General features: G+C 46.7%; 1 protein-coding gene across 2 annotated transcripts in view; it reads right to left on the bottom strand.

Annotated features, from left to right (window-relative positions):
• SLC2A13 (solute carrier family 2 member 13) overlaps positions 1 to 18,228 on the bottom strand; it is a 167,032-nt gene that overhangs the window by 20,990 nt on the left and 127,814 nt on the right. For both annotated transcript variants that reach the window (XM_066591914.1, XM_066591913.1), the window contains exon 5: positions 409 to 572. In XM_066591914.1, coding sequence (XP_066448011.1) covers positions 409 to 572 — 164 coding nt within the window. The remainder of the gene's footprint in view (positions 1 to 408; positions 573 to 18,228) is intronic.

Genomic DNA, 18,228 nt, shown 5'->3' on the forward strand with positions numbered 1-18,228 from the left:
AAAGTGATTGGAGCAGCAGCTCGCTTGCATGGCCAGCTCTCCATTCAGTCTTCTCCTCACTATGATATTTGACCCTCATTCTCATGATCAGTGGGGGACAACAGTACAACCCCCACCAATCAGCAAGTTATTTTTTATCCTGCAAATAGGGCATAGCTTGTATTCTCGGTACAATCCCTTTAAATATGCAAGTTATTAGGTCATTTACTGCCTTTACCTGATTCACTTTATGACAAGTGAGCTCCCTTCCTGGTTGGATGCTACCTTGTTCTATTTTTTTTGTGTCTTTGTATGGCAAAAGATATAAAGTTTTTTTTTTTGGTTTTTTTTTTTAAGTACCTTTTCGTATGACTTATAACACACCCAATTGATTTTCCAGATAGCTATATTCTTACACTGTCCACATACCTGTAAGACTTCCAAGTGTGAGTTTTCTTCTGCCAACTTTTTCCACAAGCCAAACACCAACAAGTGTAAAACTGAAGTTTGTAAATGCAGTAATAGCAGCAAGCCAAATAGCTAGTTTGTCATCATCCACACCGGACATCTGCAAAATTGTTGCACTGTAATACCTGAAATTCATAGACAAAACTTAATTGAAAACATGGAAACATATACAACATGCATATGGGTGAACTAATGTGCCTATTACATTTTTAACAAATGCTCTAGTCTACACTTTTTTGCTACTAAAAATGCCCTCACCCACCTGAATTCTGTTGAGGCCTAAATTCAAAGACTGGAAGGAAAAAAAAACCCATCACAGAGATCAGATTACATGCTACTCACAGACAAGAGTTGACAGAGAAGAAGGAGCTGAAGGGAGACACTTCGTTAACCTCTTGGCGACCTGAGCTGGCACTTACATCACTGCTACCAGGTGGTTTACACCAACTACTGTGCCTACAGTTCTGTGATGATGCGCCCTCACTCCCTACAGGTTGTGATAGGGGTTCTCAGCTGTATATGACGTTTGACATTCTGCTGCAGCAGCTAGGATCAAAATCACTATGATCCAATTCAAACCATTTAACACTTTAGATGCCACTGTTAATATTGACTGTGGCATTTAAGTAGTTATAGGGGGAGAGCTAAAGTCTGTCAATCCATCACCCCTTTTGCGGATATGTTGTTATGGAATTATTCTATTACAGAAAAAAAATATAGAACTGGTATTGCAGCACCTATGATCATCCAAACTAAAAAATCTACACAGTAAATGACATGAAAAAAAGGCCCACATTTTTATGAGACCACCCAAATAAAAAATTAAGACAATAAAAAAATTATCAAAAAGCTGCATGTACCCCAAAATAGTACCAAAGAAAGCATCAACTGATCCTCCACCCAAAAAAAAGATCCCTCAAACAGCTCTTTGAACAGGAAAATTAAAGAGGTTAAGAGTTTTAAAATACAACACAAACAATTTTAAAGTTTTGATTGTTCTACAAAATTTACATATATATTTTGAACTGTAATCTGACTGACCAGCAGAATAAAATTCACACGTCATTTATATCAAATAGTAAATGCAGTAAAAACAAACCCCCTAAAAAAGCCCTAAAAAATAAAACTCATCCTGCAACCAACAAGTCGTCAAATGAAAATATTGAGGCATGGATGTCAAAACTACTAAAAAATTGTGTCCTGAATAGAGAAGAGCGAACGTACTCGTCCGAGCTTGATGCTCGTTCGAGTATTAGGGTGTTCGAGATGCTCGTTACTCGAGACAAGCACCACGCGATGTTCGAGTTACTTTCACCTCTGAGACATTTGTGCGCTTTTCTGGCCAATAGAAAGACAGGGAAGGCATTACAACTTGCTCCTGTGATGTTCCAGCCTTATCCCACCCCCCTGCAGTGAGTGGCTGGGGAGATCAGGTGTCACCAGAGTATTTAAATCTGCCCCGCCCGCGGCTCGCCACATATGCATTCTGACATAGATCAGGGAAAGTGCTGCTGATGCTGCTGCTGCTATAAGGAGAGTGTTAGGTGTAATATTAGGCTTCAAGAACCCCAACGATCCTTCTTAGGGCCACATCTGACCGTGTGCAGTACTGTTGAGGCTGCTTTTAGCAGTGTTGCACATTTTTTTTTTTTTTGTATATCGGCCGTGCAGAGCATTGCGTCCTCAGTCTGCAGTCATTGTACATAGTATAGGGCCAGTACTGGTGAGGCAGGGACAGTGGGAAAGGTGAAAGATATACTGTCTATATAGGCAGTGGGCTTTTTCAAACAAATTTGGGAAAAATACTATCTTTGGGCTGCCTGTGACCGTCTTGAGTGTACTGCGTCTCTGCTGGGGGTAGAAGTCCTAATTAATACGCAGCTAAGTGTTACAGCAGGCTTGCGCAAAATTGTTTCCTGGCTCTGCGTTGCCCGTTACATCACCGCCGTCATCCCGTCCAGAGGGAAACAGTATACATATATACGCTGCCTACAGTATCTGTCTGCTGTCTCAGCTCAGCCTTTAAAAAAATAGAAGCAAAATACTTAAGGCCTACTAGTGGCCTTTGGACACTTGACTGCTTCTGCGCTGTGAATTCCACTAGCTCAGTCATACGCACCTACTTCTCACTACAGGCTTGCGCAAAATTCTTTCCTGGCTCTGCTGTGCGTTCCGTAAGCGAAGTCAGCCTCCAACCACAGGCCAATAAGCGGCACATTTAATTACAGCGTTCTGTTTCTGCACTACTGGTAATACACCATGCTGAGGGGTAGGGGTAGGCCTACAGGACGTGGACGCGGGCGAGGACGCGGAGGCACAAGTCAGGGTGTGGGCACAGGCCGAGCTCCTGATCCAGGTGTATCGCAGCCGACTGCTGCGGGATTAGGAGAGAGGCACGTTTCTGGCGTCCCCAGATTAATCTCACAATTAATGGGTCCACGCGGTAGACCTTTATTAGAAAATGAGCAGTGTGAGCAGGTCCTGTCGTGGATGGCAGAAAGTGCATCCAGCAATCTATCAACCACCCAGAGTTCTACGCCGTCCACTGCTGCAACTCTGAATCCTCTGGCTGCTGCTCCTCCTTCCTCCCAGCCTCCTCACTCCATTACAAAGACACATTCTGAGGAGCAGGCAGACTCCCAGGAACTGTTCTCGGGCCCCTGCCCAGAATGGGCAGCAATGGTTCCTCTCCCACCGGAGGAGTTTGTCGTGACCGATGCCCAACCTCTGGAAAGTTCCCGGGGGCCGGGGGATGAGGCTGGGGACTTCTGGCAACTGTCTCAAGAGCTTTCAGTGGGTGAGGAGGACGACGACGATGAGACACAGTTGTCTATCACTCAGGTAGTAGTAATTGCAGTAAGTCCGAGGGAGGAGCGCACAGAGGATTCGGAGGAAGAGCAGCAGGACGATGAGGTGACTGACTAAGCCTACCGAGGACAGGTCTTCAGAGGGGGAGGCAAGTGCAGCAGCAAGGCAGGTTGGAAGAGGCAGTGCGGTGGCCAGGGGTAGAGGCAGGGCCAGACCAAATAATCCACCAACTGTTTCCCAAAGCGCCCCCTCGCGCCATGCCACCCTGCAGAGGCCGAGGTGCTCAAAGGTCTGGCAGTTTTTCACTGAGAGTGCAGACGACCGACGAACTGTGGTGTGCAAGGATTGTCGCGCCAAGATTAGCCGTGGAGCCACCACCACCAGCATGCGCAGACATATGATGGCCAAGCACCCCGCAACGTGGGACGAAGGCCGTTCACCGCCTCCGGTTTGCACCACTGCCTCTCCCCCGTGCCCCAACCTGCCACTGAGATCCAACCCCCCTCTCAGGACACAGGCACTACCGTCTACCGGCCTGCACCCACACCCTCACCTCCGCTGTCCTTGGCCCCATCCAGCAATGTCTCTCAGCGCACCGTCCAGCCGTCGCTAGCGCAAGTGTTTGAGCGCAAGCGCAAGTACGCAGCCACGCACCCGCACGCTCAAGCGTTAAACGTGCACATAGCCAAATTGATCAGCCTGGAGATGCTGCCGTATAGGCTTGTGGAAATGGAGGCTTTCAAAAACATGATGGCGGCGGCCCCGCGCTACTCGGTTCCCAGTCGCCACTATTTTTCCCGATGTGCCGTCCCAGCCCTGCACGACCACGTCTCCCGCAACATTGTATGCGCCCTCACCAACGCGGTTACTGCCAAGGTCCACTTAACAACGGACACGTGGACAAGCACAGGCGGGCAGGGCCACTATATCTCCCTGACGGCACATTGGGTGAATTTAGTGGAGGCTGGGACAGAGTCAGAGCCTGGGACCGCTCACGTCCTACCCACCCCCAGAATTGCGGGCCCCAACTCGGTGCTGGTATCTGCGGCGGTGTATGCTTCCTCCACTAAACCACCCTCCTCCTCCTACGCAACCTCTGTCTCGCAATCAAGATGTGTCAGCAGCAGCACGTCGCCAGCAGTCGGTGTCGCGCGGTGTGGCAGCACAGCGATGGCCAAGCGTCAGCAGGCCGTGCTGAAACTACTCAGCTTAGGAGAGAAGAGGCACATGGCCCACGAACTGCTGCAGGATCTGACAGAGCAGACAGACCGCTGGCTTTCGCCGCTGAGCCTCCAACCGGGCATGGTCCTGTGTGACAACGGCCGTAACCTGGTGGCGGCTCTGCAGCTCGCCAGCCTCACGCACGTGCCATGCCTGGCCCACGTCTTTAATTTGGTGGTTCAGCGCTTTCTGAAAAGCTACCCACGCTTGTCAGACCTGCTCGGAAAGGTGCGCCGACTCAGCGCACATTTCTGCAAGTCCAAGACGGACACTGCCACCCTGCAACATCGGTTTAATCTGCCAGTGCACCAACTGCTGTGCGACGTGTCCACACGGTGGAACTCTACGCTCCACATGTTGGCCAGGCTCTATGAGCAGCGTAGAGCTATAGTGGAATACCAACTCCAACATGGGCGGCGTAGTGGGAGTCAGCCTCCTCAATTCTTTACAGAAGAGTGGGCCTGGTTGGCAGCCATCTGCCAGGTCCTTGGAAACTTTGAGGAGTCTACCCAGATGGTGAGCGGCGATGCTGCAATCATTAGCGTCACCATTCCTCTGCTATGCCTCTTGAGAAGTTCCCTGCAAAGCATAAAGGCAGATGCTTTGCGCTCGGAAACAGAGCTGGGGGAAGACAGTATGTCGCTGGATAGTCAGAGCACCCTCATGTCTATATCTCAGCGCGTTGAGGAGGAGGAGGAGGGGGAGGAGCATGAGGAGGAGGGGGAAGAGACAGCTTGGCCCACTGCTGAGGTTACCCATGCTGCTTGCCTGTCATCCTTTCAGCGTGTATGGCCTGAGGAGGAGGAGGATCCTGAAAGTGATCTTCCGAGTGAGGACAGCCATGTGTTGCGTACAGGTACCCTGGCACACATGGCTGACTTCATGTTTGGATGCCTTTCTCGTGACCCTCGCGTTACACGCATTCTGGCCACTACGGATTACTGGGTGTACACACTGCTCGACCCACGGTATAAGGAGAACCTTTCCACTCTCATACCCGAAGAGGAAAGGGGTTCGAGAGTGATGCTATACCACAGGACCCTGGCGGACAAGTTGATGGTAACATTCCCATCCGACAGCGCTAGTGGCAGAAGGCGCAGTTCCGAGGGCCAGGTAGCAGGGGAGGCGCGGAGATCAGGCAGCATGTACAGCACAGGCAGGGGAACACTATCCAAGGCCTTTGACAGCTTTATGGCTCCCCAGCAAGACTGTCACCGCTCCCCAGTCAAGGCTGAGTCGGCGGGAGCACTGTAAAAGGATGGTGACGGAATACGTAGCCGATCGCACGACCGTCCTCCGTGACGCCTCTGCTCCCTACAACTACTGGGTGTTGAAGCTGGACATGTGGCCTGAACTCACGCTGTATGCCCTGGAGGTGCTTGCTTGTCCTGCGGCTAGCGTCTTGTCAGAGAGGGTGTTCAGTGCGGCTGGGGGAATCATCACGGATAAGCGTACCCGCCTGTTAACCGACAGTGCCGACAGGCTTACAATCATAAAGATGAACAAAGCCTGGATTTCCCCAGCGTTCTCTTCTCCACCAGCGGACAGCAGTGATACCTAAACAATACGTAGGCTGCACCTGCGGATGGAAGCATCGTTCTCTATCACCATAAAAAACGGGGACCTTTTAGCCTCATCAATCTGTGTATTATATTCATCCTCCTCCTCCTGAAACCTCACGTAATCACGCCGAACGGGCAATTTTTCTTAGGCCCACAAGGCTCAGTCATATAACTTTTGTAAACAATGTTTATACGTCTCAATTCAATAAAGCGTTGAAACTTGCACGTGAACCAATTTTTATTTTAACTGGGCTGCCTACAGGCCTAGTTACAAATTAAGCCACATTAACCAAAGCGATTAATGGGTTTCACCTGCCCTCTTGGTTGGGCATGGGCAATTTTTCTGAAGTACATTTGTACTGTTGGTACACCAATTTTTTTGGGCCCTCACCTACATTGTAATCTTAGTAATTTTTAGCCCACCTGCATTAAAGCTGACGTTACCTCAGCTGTGCTGGGCACTGCAATGGGATATATTTATGTACCGCCGGTGGGTTCCAGGGAGCCACCCATGCTGTCGGTCCACACAGAGTTGTAACTCCATGTGTCCACTTCTAAAGAACCCCAATCTGACTGGGGCATGCAGTGTGGGCCGAAGCCCACCTGCATTAAACCTGACGTTACCTCAGCTGTGATGGGCACTCCAATGGGATATATTTATGTACCGCCGGTGGGTTCCAGGGAGCCACCCATGCTGTGGGTCTACAGGGACTTCACATTAGGGATTTGTACCTGCCAGTGTCTATGTATTAATAACCCCGGTCAGACTGGGGCATGCAGTGTGGGCCGAAGACCACCTGCATTTAATCGGACGTTACCTCAGCTATGATGGGCAATGCAATGGGATGTATTTATGTACCGCCGGTGGGTTCCAGGGAGCCACCCATGCTGTGGGTGCACACGGAATTCCCATTGCGGAGTTGTACCTGCCTGTGACTATTTATAAAAAACCCCGGTCTGACTGGGGCATGCAGACACCTTGACAGAATGAATAGTGTGTGGCACATGGGTTCCCCATTGCTATGCCCACGTGTGCAGCTCCTGATGGAGGTGGCACAGGATTGGATTTCTCATTGCTTCTGTACAGCATTATGGGCTATTGCCCCGCCCGTTTCAAAGAGGGTCGCTGCCTGGCCGTGCCAACCCTCTGCAGTGTGTGCCTGCGGTTCCTCCTCATGGCAGACGCACTTATAAATAGACATGAGGGTGGTGTGGCTATGAGGCCAGCGTGTGGCATGAGGGCAGCTGAAGGCTGCGCAGGGACACTTTGGTGTGCGCTGTGGACACTGCGTTGTGCGGGGGGGGGGGGGGGGGGGGGGGGTGGGCAGCATGTAACCCAGGAGAAGTGGCAGCAGAGTGTCATGCAGGCAGTGATTGTGCTTTGTTGGAGGTAGTGTGGTGTTTAGCTAAGGTATGCCTTGCTAATGAGGGTTTTTCAGAAGTAAAAATTGTTGGGAGGGGGGGCCCACTCTTGCCGCTATTGTGGCTTAATAGTGGGACCTGGGAACTTGAGATGCAGCCCAACATGTAGCCCCTCGCCTGCCCTATCCGTTTCTGTGTCGTTCCCATCACTTTCTTGAATTGCCCAGATTTTCACAAACGAAAACCTTAGCGAGCATCGGCGATATACAAAAATGCTCGAGTCGCCCATTGACTTCAATGGGGTTCGTTACTCGAAACGAACCCTCGAGCATCGTGAAAATTTCGTCTCGAGTAACGAGCACCCGAGCATTTTGGTGCTCGCTCATCTGTAGTCCTGAAGACCAAAATAGGCTGTGTTCTTAACCCCTTAGTGACCAAGCCTGTTTACACCTCAATGACCAGGCCAAATTTTGGAAATCTGACATGTGTCACTTTAACATAGAATAGCTCTGTAAAGGTTTTGCTTATCCAAGTGATTCTGCCATAGTTTTTTTTAACACATATTGTACTTTATTTAGGTGGTGAAAAACAGTCCGATAGAATTTGTGTATATTTATTAAAAGTGCCAATATTGGGAAAATTTTGAAAAATTGTAATTTTTTCACATTTTCAATTGTAATATCAAATATGTGCAAACATACTGTACAAATTTTTGCTAAAATATATATTTCCATCTGAATGCACATTTGAAAAACTTCTGTTTTTTTAACCATTTAGGGGACATACAAATCTAACATTACTTTTCAGCATTTTGAGGAATACTTTGTTTTCCTGCACCAAGCCAAGATTGCAAAGGCTCATAGGTGTCAGAATGATAGATACCCCTACAAATGACCATATTTTAAAAACTACACCCCTTAATGTATTCACTGAGGCGTGTCATAAATGTTTTGACCCCACAGGTTTTTTTCCAGGAATTCATTTAATTTAAAGGAGAAAAAGTAAAATGTTATATTTTTGCAAATATATACATTTTTTTCCTATAGTGCACACCCCAAATTGACACCCCAAAATGGATCCCCCTGTTTGTCCTGTGTTCAGAAACATACCCATTGTGGCCCTAATATTATTTCTGGATGCACAACGGGGCCCAAAATGAAAGGAGTAGTCGGTGTCTTTCAGAACAGAAATTTTGCTTGAAGGCGTTTTAGGCCCCCATAGCACTCTTGTAGAGATCTTGAGCGGCCATAACCATAGAGAACCCGCACAAATGACCGCATTTAGAAAAAAAAAAAGACTCCCTAACGAATTTATCTAGTGGTGTACTGCATAGTTTAATCCCACAGTTTTTGAATGAATTTAAGCAAAGCAAAAAAAATTGTGATTTTTGCTTTTTTGGCAATTCTGTCATTTTAAAAATAGCTTTTTTTGTACAGCAGACATGGGAATAAAGACTTGCACCCCAAAATGGATACCCCTGTTTGTCCTGTTTTCAGAAATATACCCATTGTGGTCCTAATCTTATGTCTGGATGCACAACAGGGCCTAAAATGAAAGGAGTAATCAGTGGCTTTCAGAACATAAATTTTGCTTGAAGGTCTTTTATGCCCCATAACACTCTTGTAAAGTTCTTGAGTGGCCAAAACCATAGAGAACCCGCACAAATGACCCCATTTTGCAAACGAGACCCCTTAATGAATTTATCTAGGTGTGTACTGTGTATTTTAACCCTACAATTTTAGAATAAATCTAAACAAAGCAGTAGCAAAAAATCACGATTTTTTGGCAATTGTTTCAATTAAAAAAACTTTTTTTGTACAGTGTACATAGAAATGAAGACTTTCACCCCAAAATGGATACCTGCGTTTGTCCCGTGTACAGAAACATTCCCGTTGTGGCCTTAATCTACTTACAGGACCCATGGTAAGGCCTATAATGGAGGGAAGACCTGTTGGATTGCAAGGCACAACTGAATAAATTCCAGGCTCACTTGTAAGGAATAAAAATTGATTCGCTAAAAATATATCCCCCCCGCACACCCTTTTTGGTGTTCCCCAAATCTTAGGTAAAAGTAATAATGTGAACTGCGTGGTATTTCCAAAGACGGGGTAATTACGGGGGCATGGTTGGGATGGGTACATGGGGGCAATAAAACCGGGTATACCCCCTCCTCTCATGCTTTTTTGGGGGTATTTTTTTACCTCAGTGGCAGGAATGGGGTGTAAAAAGTGGCACTCTGTGAGGCTTCGTTAACTGGCGGAGGTGCAGCAAACTCTCACACAGAAGGCGCTCAACAAGCTGCTCCTGGAACTGCAGGAAAGCGAGCATTCACAGTGCTTCTTGTAATTTACGTATTACAGATAGCGATCTGAATAACGCCGGGCTCACACGGCCGTATGTGGAATCCGCTTTCGGAGGCCCACAGCGGATCCCAGCTGTGAGCCCGACCATGGCGCTACGTACGGACGCTTAATGTACTGCGCATAACTGCGTACTCAAAAAGGCGGTCATGCACAGTACACCTTTTTTTGTTTGTATTTCCCACACGGTCACTTAGCGATGAGGCGAGTACCCACAGCCCATACACAATGTAGTTGTGTATGGGCTGCGGGTAAATCTGCGACCATGGATCACAATGGGCTCTATGTTGCGGATATCCGCGGTAAAATAGAACCTGCTGCGGTCTCTTTTCTGCGAGTGGATTACGCAATTCCAACCCACCATTGTGAGCGGAATTGTGTAATCCAAAGCATTTGATTGATCCACGTATTACCACGGATCAGATGCACGCGGAATCCGTAATTCCTATCCGGTCATGTGAGACCGGCCTAAGGTAGATCGCTACCTTTTTATCATGTGACCGGGGACCACTAAACGAGGTCACTGCCGCAGGCTCTCGGCGACCGTTGGTCGCTGGGAGCAAGGAGATTTTCCATTTCCTGGGCTCCCTGGCTCCTGCACTTGTGTCTGTCATTTTGCCGGCGGTTGCATGTGCAGGATCCGGGAAGGTTTATGAAGAAGGATCACGTCGGGGATTAAATATGGAGGCCTCCGGTAAAAAGTTTCATTTCCTCTCACCAAATCACAGGGAGTGAAACTTCTATTTTTTTTTAAAAACTTTTACGTGATCGCCAATATCCATTGGCTAACGACAAACACGTGATCAGGAACCGCTCACTGCGGCCCCCCGTGAAATCTCCAGGCTCTTGGCTAAGTTTTGTAGTGAGGAGTAGTGAGAATTTAAATTACCCTGGCATTTTTATGACTTTTGCACAAGCGTCTGCCATTTTGGCGATGGGAGTATGCACAGAAGCTGGGTTAAGGTCCGCAGACAAATCTGGGGACCTTAGGTACGTAATTTCATCCTTTCTCACGGATATGATCCGTGAGGGGAGATGAAACGTAAGCTTTTTAAACTTTTGTTTAAACTCTTTTAAACTTTACATGATCACTCATCCATTGTCCCCAGTGACATCCCGCTGCTCCTGGCTACACATGGTAGCCAGGAACAGAGGGATATTGAATTTACCCGGGGGTGAGCCCCTCTGTGCACGCGCAGAAGGGAACTTACGGTCCCGGAAGACCGAGACATCCCGGAGGACCCGGGGTGAGTATTTTCACCTCCCCTATGGATCCGATCCATGAGGGGAGGTGAAACTTGAACTTTTTTTTTTTAAGTTCTTTAAACGTTGGATAGCGGCAATCACAGGCCCAGGGACAGCTCACCGTGGTCCCCCGTGACATCTCCTGGTTCCCGGCTACTTCCAGGAGCTGGGAGATTTAAACTTTGCGGGGGCCCCCAGCCTTCTGCGCTTGCGCGCGATGTCATCTGTTTGGCGCGCATGCGCAGAAGGCCGGCGTCTGGACCCGGAGGACCAGATCAGCAGGGGACAGTGCGGAGGACTGGGGTGAGTATTCTCAGCCGCCCCCTTTAACTTTTTAAAAACTTTTTTTCACTTTAATGTGATCGGCGCTATTCATTGGATAGTGCCGATCGCATCGCGAGGGGGGGGGGAGGCGACGACACTCCTTGCAGTCTATGATTACAGCTTCAGGTTGTCGGCTACCTGTGGGCACAGACAGCATGGAGCCGACACGTCCATATCCCACGCGGCTTTAATCCCTGCAGGAAGCAGGTTTTTACGTCCTCAGGGATTAAAGCCCACTTGGCTAGGACGTAAAAATCCTATGGGCTTGTCACTAAGGGATTAATGGGGTTATCTGGCGATTTAAATTTCTTACCGGAACGCGCAGTCTAACTCGACACTTGCAGTTATGTTCCAACAAAAGGTCACGTGATATCGCTGCCTCCATTGTCAGTGATGTCATAGGAGAGTGACGGGCTGTCAGCTCATTAAAATAGGCAAGGCCTCTTTCTATCACCGCCAATGCAGTGGAGGACATATGGACTTCTAGACTGTTCTGAATCATTTTGAGGCTTAGGCCTAAAAGAGGCATCTGTTAGTGTTAGGACGCATCCATAATCACAGTCACCTGGATGTTAGTGAATGGGCCAACATGCCTTGATCGAAATATGTGCTAAGAACCTTGTATTTTTACTTGGTCAGTATATACACAAGAGATGCATTTTTTCAGATATTTAATATGTAGAGTGCTGCTGCCACTCTGTCTTGTGGACCTTGTCTGCTGCCTACCCTGACCAATAAGCCTCTTCCTCATTTATGCACCTGTGCTGCCAGCCCTGACTCGCGCTTGTCTAATGTTGCACCCGTTCAGACCTTCAGGTACTGCCCCTTGACCAGTACAGTCATACAACTGGGACTAGCTTTGTATCTGATGGCTTGTGGACACCACAGCGAAGCCACTATCCTGATGGAGGGGTTGTGTGAAAACTGGGGTTCCTCTGGTGCTGCCAACAGTTAGCCCACAAACTGGTGTGTGAGAAAGTGGATCCACATCTGCCTGTCTGACACATTTCCTTTGATAGGTCTAGTAGGCCAACAAAATGCCTTTCTTTCCCCAGCAAAGGGTGTGGCTCAGTGGTCAACTTGTCAGAGCGGTCATTGGAGTGGATTAGCTGGGGATTTTACATAACACTCAATGATTACTAGTCCAACATGTAAGAAATTGAGCCAATTGCCTAAAAGACAGTATCAGCTTGTCCTATGGTTTTTGTAAAATATAGCACGTATATTAAGAAACCCCATCATCAAAAATACTCCAATATAATGTTATTATCCCTCACTTTACAAGTAGGACACAGCCAATAATATTCCAGCCTGTGTTTTTTTAACGGACTGCTCAAGAAGGATGTTGTGATGCAGCGGGCCGTAGAACATTGTAACCCTCTTTCACTAATCTGTCAAAAGGAGTACCACCACCACTAATGCTACCAACTACCGATATTATGTTGGAGACCTTTTTATATAAACTAATGTGCTTTATCTGACTGAAGTAGTTGCTACATGTTAGACCTTTATAGACTTGGGCAAAATAGTTTATTTACAGTATATATTGCGCATTGGTGGTTGTAGAAAAAACAAAAGCAATGAGCAGGTAGACGAGACTATAATAACTTATACTTCCCTTCCCCAGGGCAAACACTACAAATACATAAAAGCACACTAATGTATGCACTTTACTGTCAACCTTCCTGCTAAGTGCCCTCTCAGACTACTACCGTAGTATTTATATCTGTCAGGTGACAGATTCCCTTAAAATATAAAGCATACATGCCCCTAAGGCACATGTGTCTTTCTCAATAGGGAGAGATGGCTGTCCAGCCTTAGGCTATATTCACACAGGTCAGAAATGCTGCAGATTTCAAGCTATAGCTTGTGCTTCGATTAAAAGGGAGTTCATTGCTTGAAATGCGTAAATGAACTTGGAGTCTTATGCTGCATACAGGCTTTTATACTAATGAAATAAAAATTTTGATTCTACTCACGACAAGTGCTGGATTTAAATCAGAAAGTCCAAAAGTCTTTACTGATTAATTTTGTAATATAGGATTATAGCAGTTGGAGCTCTGTCCTGCCAATACAGAGCTTCACATTGCCTTTACAGGCAAATATAGAGAGAAAGCATGCTGGATACCAGGCACCCCCCATTGTAGAAGCACCACTTTCAACAGTATCCCCATCCTCAGGACATTGATACAGTTGAGAAGTAACAAGAAGAATAAAAAAATAGAACAAGTCATACTTATCTCTTACGTGCCCCTACTACTCCAATCCCCTGGGCCCTCCTGATTTCTGGGTTCAGCAGTCAGTTGCCTGTAACTGTCTCAGTAACCACTGAGGCTGGTTAGTGACCACAGCAGACATGTGCTTAGACTAGCACATGGCTGCTGGACCTGGAAGTGGCTCGGTTTTATAGAGCAGATGCAGCTTCCACTGAATAAATAGTAGCTGCACCTGCGCTACCAAAATGGGTTGCTACCATTATGGACAATGCAGTATGCTTCCTGCGCTGTCCATACCGACGGTGGGGCTGGAAATCAGCTGATTGACAGGGATCCTGAGCAGCAGACCTCCACAGATCAAAATGCTAACGACCACCTGTCTGTTCGTGACTCTGCGTTATATGTGATGTCACAGTCATGTGATCAGTCACTGGGGCTCTGAGCTCCGCCCCTCATCACATGACTGACGTCATTACAGGTCCTAAAATATGCAGATACAGCAGCAGTGCGCTTACAGGACCTGTAATAATGCCACAGTCATGTGATCAGGGATGGAGCTCAGAGCCCCAATGACTGATTGCATGACGGTCACATCATCACAGGCCCTGTAAGCACACGACTGCTGTTGGTCACAGGTCCTAAACCAGCAGAGCCTAACTCCAATCCTTTTCACTATATTAGTAAGTGGCGCATTGTGCCATGGGAAACACTGGTACTAGTCATCTTTTAATGACGTATCCTGAGGATAGGACATCAATAGAAAAAAAAATGCTTAAAGCCTCATAACACTTTAAGGGTTGTCAAGCGTTAGAGAAACGTGTATGCTTTCTTCCAAATACAGTGCCATTTTTGCCCATAGAGTTGTGTGTGGTATTGCAGCTCAGCTCCAGTGAGTGGAGCTGCAATACTAGACATGGTCAACAGACAAGGGTGACGCCATGTTTTTCTAACCCCGCACAACCCCTGTAAGGCCCCTGCACACGAGTGGAAATTCCGTGGCGGGATTTCCCGCAGAATTTCTGCCCGTGCCCGCTTTCATAGGATTGCATTAGATAACACAATCCTAGGCAGACGGCCGTGATTTTTCCACATAAAAAACATGCAAAAAACAAATCGCGGCATGTTCTATTTCTATGCGGGTCTCATGGTGTCAGTGGTGACGGGCCGACTCCTCTCTGCACATGCGCCAGCTGGGCGGCAGCCGGCATACAGCGCGGAGAGAAGACGCCGGGAGCAGGTGAGCTGCAGGGCTGTGCAGGGGCACGGGTCCGCATCCCGCTGTGAGAATTCTCGCAGCGGGATCCGACCCGGCCATCTGCAGGCGGCCTAAGGATTCTAATTTCTCATGAATCTAAATCAATACCGTTACATTCTAGCAAGACTGTTCATGGGCTGAAACCCATAACACAACTACTGGGTGACCATACATAGATATCTTGTGACCTAGTCATGAAACTTAAAAAAAAAATTTTAAAGCTGGTTATCTTGTCCCATGCTTTTTGGGATACATTGAGCCAAAAGAAAAAATAAGGAAGGAAACATCGGTATGTTCATATGGTGTCACTGACCATTCCTGGTCAACGTGGCATGTTGATGGTCAGATCATTCGGATGAATGATCAGGCATATAATTGACTGGTGGCATTGTAGAACAGCATCACCAGCTTTGAGCTTGCCACAAAAGTAAATCTCTCTGAAGGGCCATAAAGAAAAAACATGAATAAGGAAACCTATTCATATCACTGGAAATCAAATTCTTCAGACAATAGTAAAGCGCACATTTGTAGAGCTTACCACTACCGAAAAGGACAAATTATGAAGCAAGAACATTTTGTTCTCAGAACAACGTTATGCTATACTTTTCCATTAGCTCTATATAGTAACATAAGAACGGACATTATTACGTAAGCTATTTTCTCTAAATACCATCACATGTAATCATACACAATTGTATAACAAGGAAGAGCACTCCTGTGCAATGTGTATGCCAACAGTCCTTGAAAAAACACATAACAGCAGATGGCAGCTTCCAGGCTGTTTGCTCAGCAGACAGAGAACACTTTATAGCTCATATTAATAGTTTTCAGTAACATCAGTTATTGCAGCTGATCACTGGAACAAATATTAGCACTACAAAACTCTGCACCGACTGTATTATGCACAGTCTGCTAAATCCATTATAAAGGAGCAAGAGAAAACAAAGGGGTTATCAGGAACTTTGGGTACTTTTACATAGGCAGATAGTTACCCGAATAATCACGGCACCCAACTGGGTGCGGCGTGAGAAGTGGCTCAGTAGTCACTAGTCATTCCATTTCAGTTCACTGAAACTAAGAGACTTCTCGCTCAGTATAAACAGACAGTTGTTCATTTTTGCAGTGAATGGAGGTTGGGGGCTGGAAGAGATCTGCGTTGCGCTCTTCCTCCATTCATTGACTACTGTTCCTGTGTGAAAGAACAGGAACGTTTGTCACCCCATCTAAAAACCACCCTTAAAGGGGTTGTCCCGCGGCAGCAAGTGGGTCTATACACTTCTGTATGGCCATATTAATGCACTTTGTAATGTACATTGTGCATTAATTATGAGCCATACAGAAGTTATAAAAAGTTTTATACTTACCTGCTACGTTGCTAGCGTCCTCGTTCCCATTGAGCCGACTAATTTTCGCCCTCCGATGGCCAAATTAGCCGCGCTTGCGCAGTCCGGGTCTTCTGCAGTCTTCTATGGGGCCGCTCGTGCAGAATGCCGGCTCCGTGTAGCTCCGCCCCGTCACGTGCCGATTCCAGCCAATCAGGAGGCTGGAATCGGCAATGGACCGCACAGAAGCCCTGCGGTCCACGGAGACAGAGGATCCCGGCGGCCATCTTCAGCAGGTGAGTATGAAGACGCCGGACCGCCGGGATTCAGGTAAGCGCTGTGCGGGTTGTTTTTTTAACCCCTGCATCGGGGTTGTCTCTCGCCGAACGGGGGGGGTGGGGGGTTAAAAAAAAAAAAAACCCGTTTCGGCGCGGGACAACCCCTTTAACCCCTCAGTGACGAGCCTATTTTTTGCCTTAAGGACCAAGCGATTGTCATCATCGCATTGCAAGACCACAACTTGTTGACATAGCTGTAGGAGGTCTTGTTTGTTTTAATGGCATCATTCTGAGGTCCATATATTGTATTGCATATCTTTTATTGAGAACATTTTTTGTGGTGAAATTGAAAAACCACTCAGAAATTCTGCCATTGTTTCTAGGTGTTGTTTTTACCACATTCAATATTTGGTAAAAATATTTTTTTATCTCGATCAGCACGATTATTGTGATACCAAGTGTAGATTTTTTTTTCTTTCTTACTACTTTTGCTCCACCGCATTCTAAGATTGATAGTTTTGTTACTTTTATGGCAAAAGTTGTTTTTTGTGGGAACAGTTCTAGCTTTTATTGGTACCATTTTGAGGTACATGTGACTTTTGTATTACTTTCTATTGTGTTTTTTACGAAGTGAACAAAATAAAAAATAGCAATATTAGCGTTCGTTTTCAAAATTATTTTTAAAGTGTTCACCATCTGTGATAAAGTATTTTAATTGTCTGGGTCATTATTAACACACTAATACCTACTATGTCCTGCTTTTTTTTATTTTTTGTTATTTTATCCATTTAAAAAGGGTTTTTGTGTTGAAAAATGCATAGAAATCCTAAACTTGACTTGAAGTTACGATTGTTTGATCATTAGATAGTATACCGAATTAGCACATTCTACTAAGCCTATGACAGCAGTCTATTAGGCCTCATGTTTATGGCACTCGTGGATATTTAATGCGGATTTCCACTGTGGGTCTTCTTAATATTGATATATTTTTTTCCTTGCGGGAGATCGCAGATTTTTTTCCACACGGATGCACTGCAGATCATCCACAGGAAAAAGATGCATAACCCCACGTCACAGCCTTTTCCCCGACTCCCTAATTGCTTTTAACCTTCAAATCCGCAGCGGATCCGCAAATGTATTTAAATGTATTCGTAGATGCACTGCGGATCCTAAGCTCCCATAGAGATGAATGGAGCCAGATCTGCGGTAAAATGGAGAATGCTGCAATTTATTATCCGCACGTGGCATCCGCAAAATCATGTAAAATCAAATCCACAGGACTTAAATGAAGTGCAGATGCCCAATGCTTCTCTGTGGGCGGCTAGAGCTGCGGATGACCCGCGCGGATTCCATAAATAAAATCTGCCTGTGGACATTGGGCCTTAGACTCTCCCGGAGGCAGGACCTAATAGGCAAAATTAGATGGCAGACATGGGAGGGCTTTGCTACCTTGAAATCACAATGTGGGATGCTGATGGGTGACAGAAGGATTTCCCTCCCCCTCATGTGCTTAAAATGCTGTAGTTGCCACTGGTTGTAGCATGCAAGTGGTTAAACTCCCAGTATCTGAGGTTTCTCCCCATCTAGCGGTCAGAGAAGGTGCCTGGCTGTCAGTAGTCAGCTAAGCAATCACCTTAAAAAGATGTATGTGCAGGTTAAAAGTCTATTAGTGAGGTCAGTAAAAAGGTGTATTGGCCAAAACTAAGGGGTTTAAATACCCATAATCAATCATTAGGATAGATTATCAATATCAGATCAGTGGTGGCCTGACTCCTGGCACTCCAGCCTGTAAGCTGTCAGATGGGGCTGTGGTTCTCAGGCTGTGACC

This window comes from Eleutherodactylus coqui, chromosome 2 (assembly GCF_035609145.1).
Source record: "Eleutherodactylus coqui strain aEleCoq1 chromosome 2, aEleCoq1.hap1, whole genome shotgun sequence".
Lineage (NCBI taxonomy): Eukaryota > Metazoa > Chordata > Amphibia > Anura > Eleutherodactylidae > Eleutherodactylus > Eleutherodactylus coqui.